Consider the following 13,002-nt stretch of genomic DNA (forward strand, 5'->3'; position numbering starts at 1 on the left):
AGAATATAAGCTCTTATCGTAAAAGACACGCACATTCAAACAATATAACTTCAATAACAATTGATGATCATATGAAAGAAAGGCCTTTTAGACAGCCTATTCAAAAGGAAGAAAACTAATTGTATAATATTCTTTCATGAACAAATAATTATCAATCCTCACAACAAGCAACAAAAAAAAAATATTATATGACCAAAACATATTTAGTAAAGAGAGAAAAACTAATAAACAATAACCAACAAGACGATATGAAAAGAAAAATTTGTGTAATGAAATCAAGATGAAGAACAGCAAGACTTGCTGCTGGTATTGGCCTCTTGTGCACCCCCAACTACAAGAGTCTTCCCTTCTTTTATTGTGGCACCACCAGATGGCTCATCTGAAGATAGTGACTTCTTGCTAATTATCCTGTAAATCTCTGATAGAATTGTGTGGAAAGCTTTCTCCACATTGGTTGCTTCGAGCGCAGACGTTTCGATGAATGAGAGTCCTTCTTTCTCCGCATAACTCTGGGCGTCCTCGGTCGCCACTGCTCTCAGGTGTTTCAGATCGGTTTTGTTACCGATCAGCATGATCACTATGTTGGCGTCTGCGTGATCCCTCAGTTCCTTCAACCACCTGCTCACATTTTCGAATGTAGTTGGCTTTGTAACATCATACACCAGAAGAGCTCCCAACGCACCTCTGTAGTAGGCGCTGGTTATGGCTCTGTATCGCTCTTGCCCTGCTGTGTCCCATATCTGAGCCTTCACTGTTCTTCCTTCAACCTATACAAAAACCACACATAAATATTCTGTCTCTAAGTTAACCATTCCTTTCTGAAATCCCATATGTCCTGTCCTCATTTGGCAAATTAGCCCATTTTAGTAAAACTACATTCCAAATAGACTGATCAATAAAATCACATGCACAAACACTCTTATGTAGCCATTCTATTCTCGAATCCCAAATATTCTCATTTGGATATTAGCCCAATTTGGCAAACTAGAGCAATGAACCTAATAAAAATTAATAAATCACACACACACACAATTACACACTCTTAAGTAATATTAGCCCAATTTGGCAAACTGTAATCAAAATAGAGTGATCAACTTAACAAAATATCACACTCAGAGACAATCACATATCCTCGTTCAAAACTTTGCCCATTTAATGAAATTGACAGTGGCCAATTATGAAAACACAGATCAATGGCTGGATTATCTCTTTCATAATTAGACTTGTATTTGAATGCAAGATAATAAATCCAAGATTTGGGATCCAAATTCCAATCTTTAAATAGAAATTAATTACAATAAACAAATCAACCATATCAAAAATTGAGAAAATGAGATAATTAACAAAAGAAGAAAACTTTAACATAGAAATGAAATGTTATGATCATATCATTCAAAAAGAAAAAAGAAAAACATAAATTGCGGATTGGATCCCGAGAAAACGAGATGAAGTAAGCAAAGAATTGAGATCCAAATAATAATAATAAGAAAAAAGGTTAGTTAAAAATAGAAAGTTAAAGAAAAAGAGAGAGAGGCAGATCCAAAGAAATAGAATGGAAGAATGGAAGAGACCTGAAGAGTTCTGGTAGCGAATTCAACACCAATGGTTGACTTGGACTCCAAGCAGAATTCATTGCGAGTGAATCGGGAGAGGAGGTTAGATTTGCCAACACCCGAATCTCCAATCAATACTACCTTGAACAAGTAGTCGTATTCTTCGTCTGCCCTTCTACTCATCTCTTACGATTTCTTCTTCTTCTCTTCAATTTCCCAAAAACTTATATACTTTATTACTCTTCTTCTTCTTCTTCTCTTCCCCTGAAATCTTTAAATGCTGCTCTCTCTTTCTCTCTCTCTTTTCTCTCTTACAGGGAGGGAGTTTCACTGAATATACCGAAACTACCCCTCCTTTAAACGACATGTCGTTTTGTATTTCCTCTTCTCAATCCAAACGACATGCCAGTTATGTTGGGCTTGGATTAAAATGAAAGAAGGCCCATGAAGTATATTGGGCTGGCTCTCTCTTTTACTCTCTCTGCCCTCCTTTAAACGACATGTCGTTTATGTCTCCTATATATTGCAAACGACGTGCCAAGTAGTGTTGGGCTTGGATGAAAATGAAGGCCCATGAATTATGATATTGGGCCTGAGGCGTTGGAGCACCGAGACCCGGTCCAAGCGAATATTTAAAAGGATGATCGAGCTTTCTCTCCTACAAAAACCCTAACACCATCCTCACACTATTCTTTCTCTGCTCTCGGAAGAACGCTCGCACACTTGCTCATTCAGGTCTCTTCATCTCCATTTCCTCTTCCATTTTCAATCTCTATACTTGTTTTTCTTTATTATCAATCAATTTTATTCTTATGTATTGATTATTACTTCTTTGCTGTTCCTTGTTTTTTTATCTGCTCAGATCTGAAATCCTAGCGATCCGTTTTTCCGTGTAGCTATGGCTCTGGTACGTATCTGATTTTTCTTTTATTCAATCATTATTATTTTTTGCTTAAGATTGCTTTATTTAACTTAATTTTGATATATTACTTATTTTTTAGATCTAGGATCGTCTTCTAGGTATAAGTTCGTTACTGTATTATTTTTCCGATCGATCAAGAGATTCTTTTGAGTTGATTAGGTTTTTAGATACGTGTTTTTGGTTCGCTGAATTGAACAATCCACGTTTTGTCCAGGTCTTGCATTCATGGAGCTTTAACAAGAATGCTTACAAGGCACTCATTGTTGCTGAGTATACTGGTGTTAAAGTTGAGTTAGCTGCTGACTTTGAGATGGGTGTCACCAACAAAACTCATGAATTTATCAAGATGAACCCTATTGGAAAGGTAACATAGTCGCCTGAGATATTTAGCACGATTACAATTATGTATTTTTCAGTCAGACTTATGTTAAAGACCCTTCTCTTTTCAGGTTCCTGTTCTCGAAACCCCAGATGGCCCTGTCTTTGAGAGCAACGCCATCGCACGTTATGGTATGCCTGCATGCAAATCTTTTTCCTCTATCATTTTCCTTTGGAGTTTGCATAGGTGAAATTTTTAACGGGTGCTTATTATTTATGCAGTTGCACGCTCCAAGGCAGACAATGCTCTTTATGGCTCTTCTTTGATTGATTATGTAAAATTCTCTTTCCATTTGCTCTTCCTTCTTACTTCGGTGCCTATTTTTTTATGCAGTTTTGATTCAGGTACATGAAAATAAAAAGATTGTTATAATTAATTCATGTTATTATTATTATTTTCATCTCAGGCCCACATTGAGCAGTGGATTGATTTCTCTACTCTGGAGATTGATGCTAACCTTTTGACTTGGTTTAAACTAAGAATGGGTTGGGCCACATACCTTCCTCCGGTGAGTTGCAATTTAGTTATTGATAGTTTAGCTCCTTTAATTATTTTCCTCGCCTATATCTGATGGTATGAATATGAATATGTTTTTTGTACTAATCTAGGTTGAGGAAGCTGCAATTGCAGCTTTGAAGAGAGGATTGGGTGCATTGAACACACACCTTGCTTCTAACACATACTTGGTTGGGCATTCTGTAACCCTTGCTGACATCATTACCACATGCAATTTGCTTTATGGGTTCACCAAGCTCATGACTAAGAGCTTCACTTCAGAGTTCCCTCATGTTGAGAGGTACTTCTGGACCATGGTTAATCAGCCAAACTTTAAGAAGATATTTGGTGAGATCAAGCAAACTGATTCTGTCCCACCAGTTCAATCTGCTGCTGCTGCAAAGAAGCCCGCTCCAGCAAAGGAAGCCAAACCCAAGGCTGAGCCCAAGAAAGAGGCACCAAAGCCCGCTGCTGCAGCAGTTGAGGAGGAGGCAGCACCAAAGCCCAAACCCAAGAATCCTCTTGATCTGCTGCCACCAAGCAAGATGGTGTTGGACGACTGGAAGAGGCTCTACTCTAACACTAAAACTAACTTCAGAGAGGTTGCAATCAAAGGTATTTAATCTTTGTGAGCCTAGTATGCTCCTTCCTGGAAAACAATTTGGTCATACATTTTGTGTTTCGGTTGAGTTTGAATGATGATCCATTTTTTGTCTTTAATTAATTTCAGGATTCTGGGACATGTATGACCCCGAGGGATACTCTCTTTGGTTCTGTGAATACAAATACAATGATGAGAACACTGTTTCGTTTGTGACCTTGAACAAAGTGGGAGGATTCCTTCAGAGGATGGATCTTGCCCGCAAGTATGCCTTTGGAAAGATGCTTATCATCGGATCAGAACCACCATTCAAGGTGAAGGGACTGTGGCTCTTCCGTGGCCAAGAAGTTCCTCAATTCATAATCGACGAGTGCTACGACATGGAGCTCTATGACTGGAAGAAGGTTGACATTAACGATGAAGTCCAGAAGGAGCTCGTTAATAAGATGATTGAAGATGAAGAGCCCTTCGAGGGAGAGGCTCTTTTGGATGCCAAGTGCTTCAAGTGAGACCAAACCTGTTCTCAATTCTCACCTATTCAAAGGAGGGGTGCTTTTTGTTTCTCTTTTTTGTTTAAATTTAATTTAATTGGGGTAGAGTTTGTTTTGATAATCCTAAATGTTTAAGTTGAAGACCAAGTTATTTAGGCTTTGTGGTGTTTTTGAGTTACAATTATAAGTTATAATCTTTTGCTTTGGTCATTTCGTTGTTTAGTTGAGCACATGATTTTGACATTTCTATACAACACATAAAGGTATCTAGTTGTAGTGTGGTCAGACCAAATTTAATATTTTAAAAATTATTTGTTCTTAGTTGATTGGTTAAATGGTCTCTTAAATATATCACACCTTTAGTAGGAGTTCTTAATTTGTAGGTATTTAATACAAATTATTTGTTAATTTAATTCATCATATATTAACATTTAGGCTAGTTTTAGGTGTGTTTTATGATGTGTCTTTGAGATTAATTTTAGTTGATTATGTTCATTTGTTTTGAATTAAGCATGTTTTTTTTTCTTTTAGGTTTTAATGGTTAAGTAACTAATATGGATTCAAATGAGAAGAATCATGTTAAAAAATGTGAATATTGGATTTATCATGTTTGGGGATGTACAATATAATGAGTGGAAATTTGTAATTTTGGGATATGCTTAATATGCTTCATTTTATATCAAAAATCAAGTTGGGAGCTTTTTGACTATTCTTCCTTCACTTGCTGGAAAAACATTGTGAATAAATTTTTTAGATTTTTCTTCCAACTTTATAAAATATCTTAAATTGTTTGATTTTGAGTTATATCGAGTGAGGTATAGCTACAATACCATCGCTCATCACAACAGGTTTAGATTAGAGTCGCGATGCTTATGTGTGTTGATATGGTTTTTCGTCAACACAACTAAGAAAATTGTAAATAAGCAAACTAGACATTCTATATCGATTGTCAAATTATAAACTTGCTTTACAGAGTAAAAAAAATTAGACACATAATATTTATAGTGGTTCACCCCCTTGATTAATGGTAATGGACTAATCCACTTGTTCAAACACACTAAAGTTATGTTTTTAAGAATGTATTTAAGTGATTACAACAACGATATCTCTTTATAGAGATCTCTTTGGGTCTATCTCTAAATGTACTCTCCAAAGATTATTGACAATGAAACTCAACTTGTTTTATCTCAATGGTGGTTAAAATTTTTTGGGGAAACAATTAGGAAGTTTTTCTCTCAAGTATGCAACCGTTTAGATAGTAGCTGCAATAGTCAAAGAAGTGGTCCTCTCTCCCTAGGTGTAAATCATAACCTTATATAGGCCTAGGATTAGACTAATCACTCTCCCTACATAGTGGGAGAATGGTTACAAAATCTCTTTTGGTTCTACATTTACAACTAAAAGTAATAAATAAATTGCATAGAATAAAATATCTTTCTTCATGTGCTAAAGTGGTTTAGCTTTTGAGAACTTTCTGAAAGCTTCCTTCTTCAGGAGACATGTTAAAAATATGCTAAATGAAGACCCTTTGGGAAACACATGGCAGACGAACATTGACACCAAGAAATATCAATGCTCATGAACCTCTTCTTATTAGCCATTTAGAGTTGTCTTCACAATATCTTAGAAGTTGGTTGACACCTTTAGGGTTTTAAGCTTCAAAAATGCCCAAAAAACCTTTCTTACTAAAGCCATACGAGCACTGACACAATCTTTGGTCAGTGCTCATAGGCTTGCCATTCTTCTCCCAAAATATCTTTTAAGGAGCTTCTTTTATGTGTTATGTAAATACTGAGTCATTCGTCGCGAGCTTTCCTCAATCTTCTTGAAATGGGTGACCATTGACACTAGGCAGTGTCAGTGCTCGTGTGGCTACTCTATTCTCCTTATCATATGCAACCATTGACACTAGGAAGTGTCAGTGGTCGAATATAGCCTTGTTTTCTCTTTTAATATGCAACCACTGACTAAGGGTTAGGCCTTTGATTGCATGTTCAGTTGTTTTCCTTCAAATGTTACTTAATTACCCCATTTCTTTAATCTTCATTTCGCCTCTTTGCTTCTTGGTTAAAGTCTAAAACTGACTTTTTTAATTTCTCAAAAAGCGAGTATAACAAAGTATGATTTTCATCAGTTTTTCACCTATGAGAAACTCATAAAAGCATTTGGAGGCTACATATGATCAAGATTGGAAGTTTTTTCAAAGATTTTCTTCTTTAATGCTTTTCAATATTAATTTGATGGATATTATTATAGTTATCATGAACTAATTTTATTTTTTAGGGTTTTAATGTAGTATCTTGATTAGGTTTGGAAATATAGGTCATGACACGATGACACAACTCGAAAACGACACAAAATAAATACGTTTGGATGATACGTTTAATAATCGTGTCGTATTCGTGTTTAAGTTTTCGACACGTTTAATAATCGTGTTGTGTTCGTGTTTACTTTAATCTTATCGTGTCATAGTCGTGTCGACTCATTTAGTAATTGTGTCGTTTCATAATCGTGTTGACAGGTAACATGAATTAATTTTCATATATTTTATAAAAAAGTTCAAATTTTCTATATTTATAATGATAATCGTGTCATAATGGTGTTATCATGTCGTATCGTGTGACCTACCAATTAATCGTGTCGTGTTCGTGCTTGAGGTTTCGACATGTTTAATAAACGTGTCGTATTCGTGTTTGAGGTTTTGATACGTTTAATAAACGTGTCGTGTCATAAACGTGTCAACACGAACACAACACAATAAGACGAATTGCCAGCCCTAATCTTGATACTTTATTATTAGTTAATGTAATTTTTATGATTGCTTTTTCTTCATTATGAATTAATCAATTTTTGTTTAATGCTTGTGATGGTTGATCACCATTTACATGTTTTACGATTTTAATTCAAAATCTGTAAAAGTGAGAGCAAAATATGTTAGGGTTAAATCGATGTGAATTTTGATATTGGACGAAAGTAACTTTACGGTTTATATAGTTCTAGGATATTTTGCGTAACGCCTATTATATGTCCTAGTAAGAATATAGATTACATGTTGATTCAATATCATAATAAGATGAAGAATAGTAGACATTGTGTTAGAAATAGAATAGATAGATGATGAAGTTAAATACCAATGTTATATCCATAAATTTATTGTATAATTCGTTTTCTTATTTTTTAATTATTAATTTTAGCTATAATTTTTTTTAATGTTTAAAATTAAATTTTTATTAGCTAAATCAAAATTTAAAATTAATAATTTAATAATTACTAACAATTCTTATGGGAACAATACTCACTTTTCATTATATTATTTGTTCAAATGAAACGTATTGATTTTTCACAACAAAAAGAGAGGTGGAAAAAGTACATTTTTATAGTCGGTGCCAAGCATGTCGATTTATCTTTAACTTACATCTAATTTATCGAACTCACAAAAAACTATTTTGTGTTTGTATTGATGTACTTTTGAATTGTTTTGTCATTCTTAGTGACAGAGAAACATATAGATTTAGTTTACTATTAGTAAACTTATAAGTTAATGATATGAAAAGGCATTAGTACTCTCTTAAGGGTTTAGGGTTTAGGGTTTAGGGTGCTAATGACCAATCATGGAAGCGCTAGATCAACATGGCTCTTGCAGTAAAGAACAAATCTACATTCATCGATGGTTCCCTTCCTCCACCAGTAGTTGGTAATCCTCATGTCAATTCTTGAATTCGTTCTAACAATATGGTCATGTCTTGGCTTGTCAATTCAATTCTGTTTCTTTTGAAATTGCTGAAAGCATCATGTATTTCGATCTTTCCATTGATATGTGGCATGATCTTCAAGAAAGATTGAATGAGAGTAATGGACCTCAAAGATATTGGTTCACTTAGGTTCATCGTGGTCTTGAAATTTGTATCAAACAAGGTATCTATGTTTCTCAGAGATCATTTACCTTGCAACTAGTGAGTGACACAAGTTACATTGGAGCTAAGCCAGCCTCCACTCCCATGGAACCTAATCTAAAACTCCATAAGGACAAAGAAACACTATTATCGGACCCAAAAACTTATAGAAGCTTGATTGATAAACTCATATATTTGACCATATGTTGTTAATCATCTCAGCCAGCTTCTCACTTGTCCTCGAGTGCCACATCTTCAATCAACTCACCGCATTCTACAATACCTTAAACGCACTCTTGGACAAGGCTTATTCTTCCCATCAAACTCCACACCAAGTCTGTCAGCTTATGTAGAAACAAGCTTATCTCCTTCGAATGTGCAACCGTCTTTCTTTGTTGATGCAGATTGGGGGAGTTGTTAAGATACAAGACATTCCATCTCTGACTATTATGTACTCCTTGGACAATCCCTTGTTTCCTAAAAATAAAAAATGCAACAAGTTGTTTCACTCTCTTCAACTGAAGCCAATATCGAGCCATGGCTAACGCAACATCTGAAGTCACTTGTGTCCTTACTCTTCTCAAAGACTTTGGCATCTCTCAGAACAATCCTGCGTATCTATTTTGCGATACACTGCAGGAATACACATCAGTGAGAACTCTATCTACCATGAACACACCAATCACGTTGAGATAGACTGCCACTTCATCCGAGAAAAAGTTCAACAAGGCACCCTCAAACTTCTTCATGTTTAATCTCAACAAAATCTAGCTAACATATTTACAAAAGGCTTTACTACCCTCATCCTTTAACAACATTGTTTCCAAAATAGGTGTATCTAACATATACTCTCTATTTTGAGAGAGGCTATTACAATATTACAATTAGTTATATATATATATATATATATATGTTAGTTAATTGTTGTGTAAAGCTAGGCTCGACTAGTTGGTTGATTTTTGAGTCAACTAAGTTAGTTACATTCCTAACTAACTCACTTCTTCCAATTATTTATATAATGTAACCCCTTGTACCTTGTTTCATTACAGAAATAATAACAATTCAAGCATTCAAGCTTTTCTCTCTGTTTTTTTATATTTAGAAAATATCACTAGATATCATTGATGCTTATAAATGATGCTAGACATGCCTAATAATATTACTAGGTAGATATGTACAACATATAAAGAGATAGATTAAGTTTACCAACGTTATTAATTATTGACATCTTTGTTGGTGGGATGGGAAATGTGTCATTTAAGATGTTTTGGGAAATGTGTTATTTAAGTTGTTTTGGGAAATGTATCAATATCATCTTCCTCTTACCTTTTTAATCTCTATTCCATACTATGCTATACATATTTCTCTTTCATATCAACCAATTTTCTCTTCATTATTACTAGTCTACCTATCATGGCTTTGGTATGTCTTTGATTATTTTTTATATATCTTACTTATTTGCTCAAGTCAAGACACACTTTTAAGTTGATTAAGCTCTTAGATACTTGTTTGTTTTTTTGTTGTTTTTGGTTGGCTGAATTGAACATGAATGAACAATCCACCACTCCAGGTCATGCACTCACTGACCTTTAAGAAGAATGCTTACAAAGCACTCATTGTTGCTGAGTATAATGGTCTCAATATTGAGTTTGCTCCCAACTTTGAGATGGGTGTCTCTGACAAAACTCCACAATTTATCAACATGAACCCTATTGGCAAGGTATAGTAACATATATAATCCAATTCTCATATGTTTTTGATTTTCACTCAGATTAAGATTTGCCCTTGTTTTTTCAGTCTCCTGTTCTCGAAACCCCAGATGGCCCTGTCTTCGAGAGCAACGCCATTGCGCGTTATGGCATGTTTCCATCCATCCATCCATCCAATCTTTTTTCCATTCCTTTTGGTGTTGGGATAGTTGTTATAATATGTGTGTGCACTTATTTTTGATGCAGTTGCACGCTCCAACTCCAAGGCAGACAATGCTCTTTATGGCTCTTCTTTGATTGAATATGTAAAACTCTCTATTTCTATTTGCTCTTCCTTCTTGCTTTTGATCAGCGTCTCTATAAATTGATCCAATCTAATAATATCCGACCGATTCAATATGTTTCAATACATCCAATATTCTATCTAACCAATTAGTATTTTCATTTAGTTTAGACGAGTAATTAAATTTTCATCCAATCAACCATGTATGTAAAACTCTCTATTTCCATTTGCTCTTCCGTCTTGCTTATGACTAGGGATTGATCCTATCCAATATATTCTAATACATTAGATGAGTAATTTTTTATATTGTTACAGGTAAAATATATATATATGAAAATTAATATTAAAAATTTACTCTTTTTCTAAAATATTAAATAGATCCGATTCGATCGAAAAAGTAATAGGTCTAAAATGTTGGATAAAACCAATATACCCAATAAATGTTGGATCGATTGGATGACTGAAATTAATTTGAACGAATCTGGACAAATTTAAAAATATTGGATGTGGTCCAATTGAACACGTTTACTTTTGATTCATCTGTGTATAAAAAGATTGTTGTTTTCATGTGACAGGCCCAGATTGAGCAGTGGATTGATTTTACAACTTTGGAGATTGATGCTAACCTTTTGACATGGTTTAGACCAACAGTTGGGAGAGCCCCATACTATGGTCCTGTTGAGGAAGCTGCAATCTCAGGTTTGAAGAGAGGATTGGGTGCATTGAACACACACCTTGCTTCTAACACATACATGGTTGGCCATTCTGTAACCCTTGCTGATATCATTACAACATGCAATTTGGTTTATGGGTTCACCAAGCTCATGACTAAGGCCTTCACTTCAGAGTTTCCTCATGTTGAGAGGTACTTCTGGACCATGGTTAATCTCCCAAACTTTAGGAAGATATTTGGTGAGGTCAATCAGACTCATTCTCTTCCACCTGTTCAGTCCCTTGCTCCAACAAACAAAGAGGTTTAAGTTTATTTAATTGGGGTAGACTTTGTTTTGCAAATCCTATGTTTAAGTTAAAGACCAAGAGTTATAATAATCTTTTACTTTGCTTATTTCATTGTTGATTTTGACATATTTATATATGTGGGCAGTAAATTGCAATAATTTTGGAATGTATTTAGAAGAAAAATGAGGACAACATGAAGGAGTGCCAGTGGGACTAGTTGTAGTGTGGTGCATATACTTTAATTGGTTTCAGGCACCTTTAGTTGTTTTTTTTATTCTTTTTCAAGTTCTTAATTGATAGGTTATAGCTACCACTTTTATCTTATTGCTGTTAAAAGCCTATATTTCTATAATAGTTACACTTAATAGTTACTAAATCTTATTTCTATAATAGAGTTTTAGTAATTAAATAAATATTATGTTTGGTGTGATTTTATAAAAAAGAAAACTTACTGCTTTTAACTCATTTGTTAATTTGATTCATTACGTATTAACTATATGAGAGAGGTGGTAAACTTGTGTTTTTACATTTTGTCATGTCGATTTTTTTTTGTCAAACTTGGTTGACCGGACATTGCTTTATCTTTGCTTGTGTAATAAAATATCAGTAAGCCAAGACCCAACAAGACAAAAAATAATACAATATGATAATTATTATAATAATTACACTTCATATAGTACGCCACTGCGTACATATTGTGTCACTGCACTAAATCATATTATTCCATATATAATAATGTCACTATAATTAATGTTTATGTGACATACTTACGTATTATGCTCACACATCTCTTTTATATTTAAGGTCTTACTAGAATTTATCTCGATTATAATTACCAAGTCTAACGTGATTATGCTTTTCTTACATAACACTACTCAAATATTTATTTAACAAATTATTGCATATTTATAAGAAAACCTACTTAAGGTGATAATCCTAGGTCACGATTTTACAATAACAATCGAATATCATATAATTGCATGCGTCACCGCGCTGTAGTCTATGTGCTTAGTTCACTATTTTACTTGATTTTTAATGTATGTGGAGAAATTCTGAGCCACAAGTAATCCTGATCAAGTGTCGGTATTTTTAGTCTCAATTCCCAAATTTCACACAATAGGTTAATTCTAAAATTTTTGTGTTTGATCTATTTTTGATCCGTTTTGTGATTTTTGGTGCAATTAAAGTTGTAAAGAAAGAAATAAATTTAATTTTTTACTAAAAAATTATAATTTTTTTTTATATATAAAAGAACTAGTTTTTTGTTTAAATATTTTCAATCTTCTTTTAAAAAACTAAATTTAGTTTTTTTATAACTTCAACATGAATTATTAAATATATATTTCTATACAATTATTTAAAAAAAATGTATTGTGTAAATATATTAGTATGGTATTTGATATGTTTACCTTTAATCTTCCTAACCTTAATTCGTAAAATTCATGACATTTAACTGTGTCGAAACCCGTTTTGTAACTCCCACACCCACACCCCTTTCGTTGCCCCTCCCCGAGTTGGACACATTACCTTACATGGAAAATTTTGAACCCATCTTACTCCGTCTGTCGTGTTAAATGAGTTTTCGAGAGTTCTTCACAACCTTCATTTTCGACCTACAATAATCGATCCTTTTTACTAATTTATGAAATTTCTATTTTCCTCAGGGTAAAAATGATTGAATAAATTAGTAAAACTGAGTTTGGTAAGATAAGCACC

General features: G+C 34.0%; 3 protein-coding genes across 4 annotated transcripts; 2 read left to right on the forward strand and 1 right to left on the reverse strand.

Moving 5' to 3' along the window:
* Nucleotides 1–34: 34 nt before the first annotated feature.
* Nucleotides 35–1,903, reverse strand: LOC115720726 (ras-related protein RABA2a). Its single transcript, XM_030649894.2, has 2 exons — nt 1,572–1,903; nt 35–767 (listed from the first exon to the last, which is right to left on the reverse strand). The coding sequence occupies exons 1-2, from the start codon at nt 1,734–1,736 to the stop codon at nt 276–278; spliced, it is 657 nt and encodes a 218-aa protein (XP_030505754.2). The 5' UTR covers nt 1,737–1,903; the 3' UTR covers nt 35–275.
* A 253-nt stretch (nt 1,904–2,156) lies between these two features.
* On the forward strand, nt 2,157–4,651 carry LOC115720725 (elongation factor 1-gamma). The gene is made up of 8 exons (XM_030649893.2): nt 2,157–2,288; nt 2,416–2,460; nt 2,690–2,839; nt 2,925–2,985; nt 3,076–3,128; nt 3,261–3,362; nt 3,463–3,964; nt 4,080–4,651. The coding sequence occupies exons 2-8, from the start codon at nt 2,452–2,454 to the stop codon at nt 4,457–4,459; spliced, it is 1,257 nt and encodes a 418-aa protein (XP_030505753.1). The 5' UTR covers nt 2,157–2,288; nt 2,416–2,451; the 3' UTR covers nt 4,460–4,651.
* Nucleotides 4,652–9,602: 4,951 nt separating this feature from the next.
* On the forward strand, nt 9,603–11,657 carry LOC115720874 (elongation factor 1-gamma 2). Of its 2 annotated transcripts, XM_061111080.1 has the most exons (6): nt 9,603–9,756; nt 9,905–10,054; nt 10,132–10,192; nt 10,290–10,348; nt 10,902–11,300; nt 11,432–11,657. In XM_061111080.1, the coding sequence occupies exons 1-6, from the start codon at nt 9,748–9,750 to the stop codon at nt 11,432–11,434; spliced, it is 681 nt and encodes a 226-aa protein (XP_060967063.1). In that variant the 5' UTR covers nt 9,603–9,747; the 3' UTR covers nt 11,435–11,657. The 2 variants fall into 2 exon arrangements, with proteins under 2 accessions (XP_060967063.1, XP_030505930.2); XM_030650070.2 differs by having other exon boundaries at nt 9,608–9,756; nt 10,902–11,657.
* The last annotated feature ends 1,345 nt before the right edge of the window (nt 11,658–13,002 follow it).

Source organism: Cannabis sativa, chromosome 2, assembly GCF_029168945.1.
Source record: "Cannabis sativa cultivar Pink pepper isolate KNU-18-1 chromosome 2, ASM2916894v1, whole genome shotgun sequence".
Lineage (NCBI taxonomy): Eukaryota > Viridiplantae > Streptophyta > Magnoliopsida > Rosales > Cannabaceae > Cannabis > Cannabis sativa.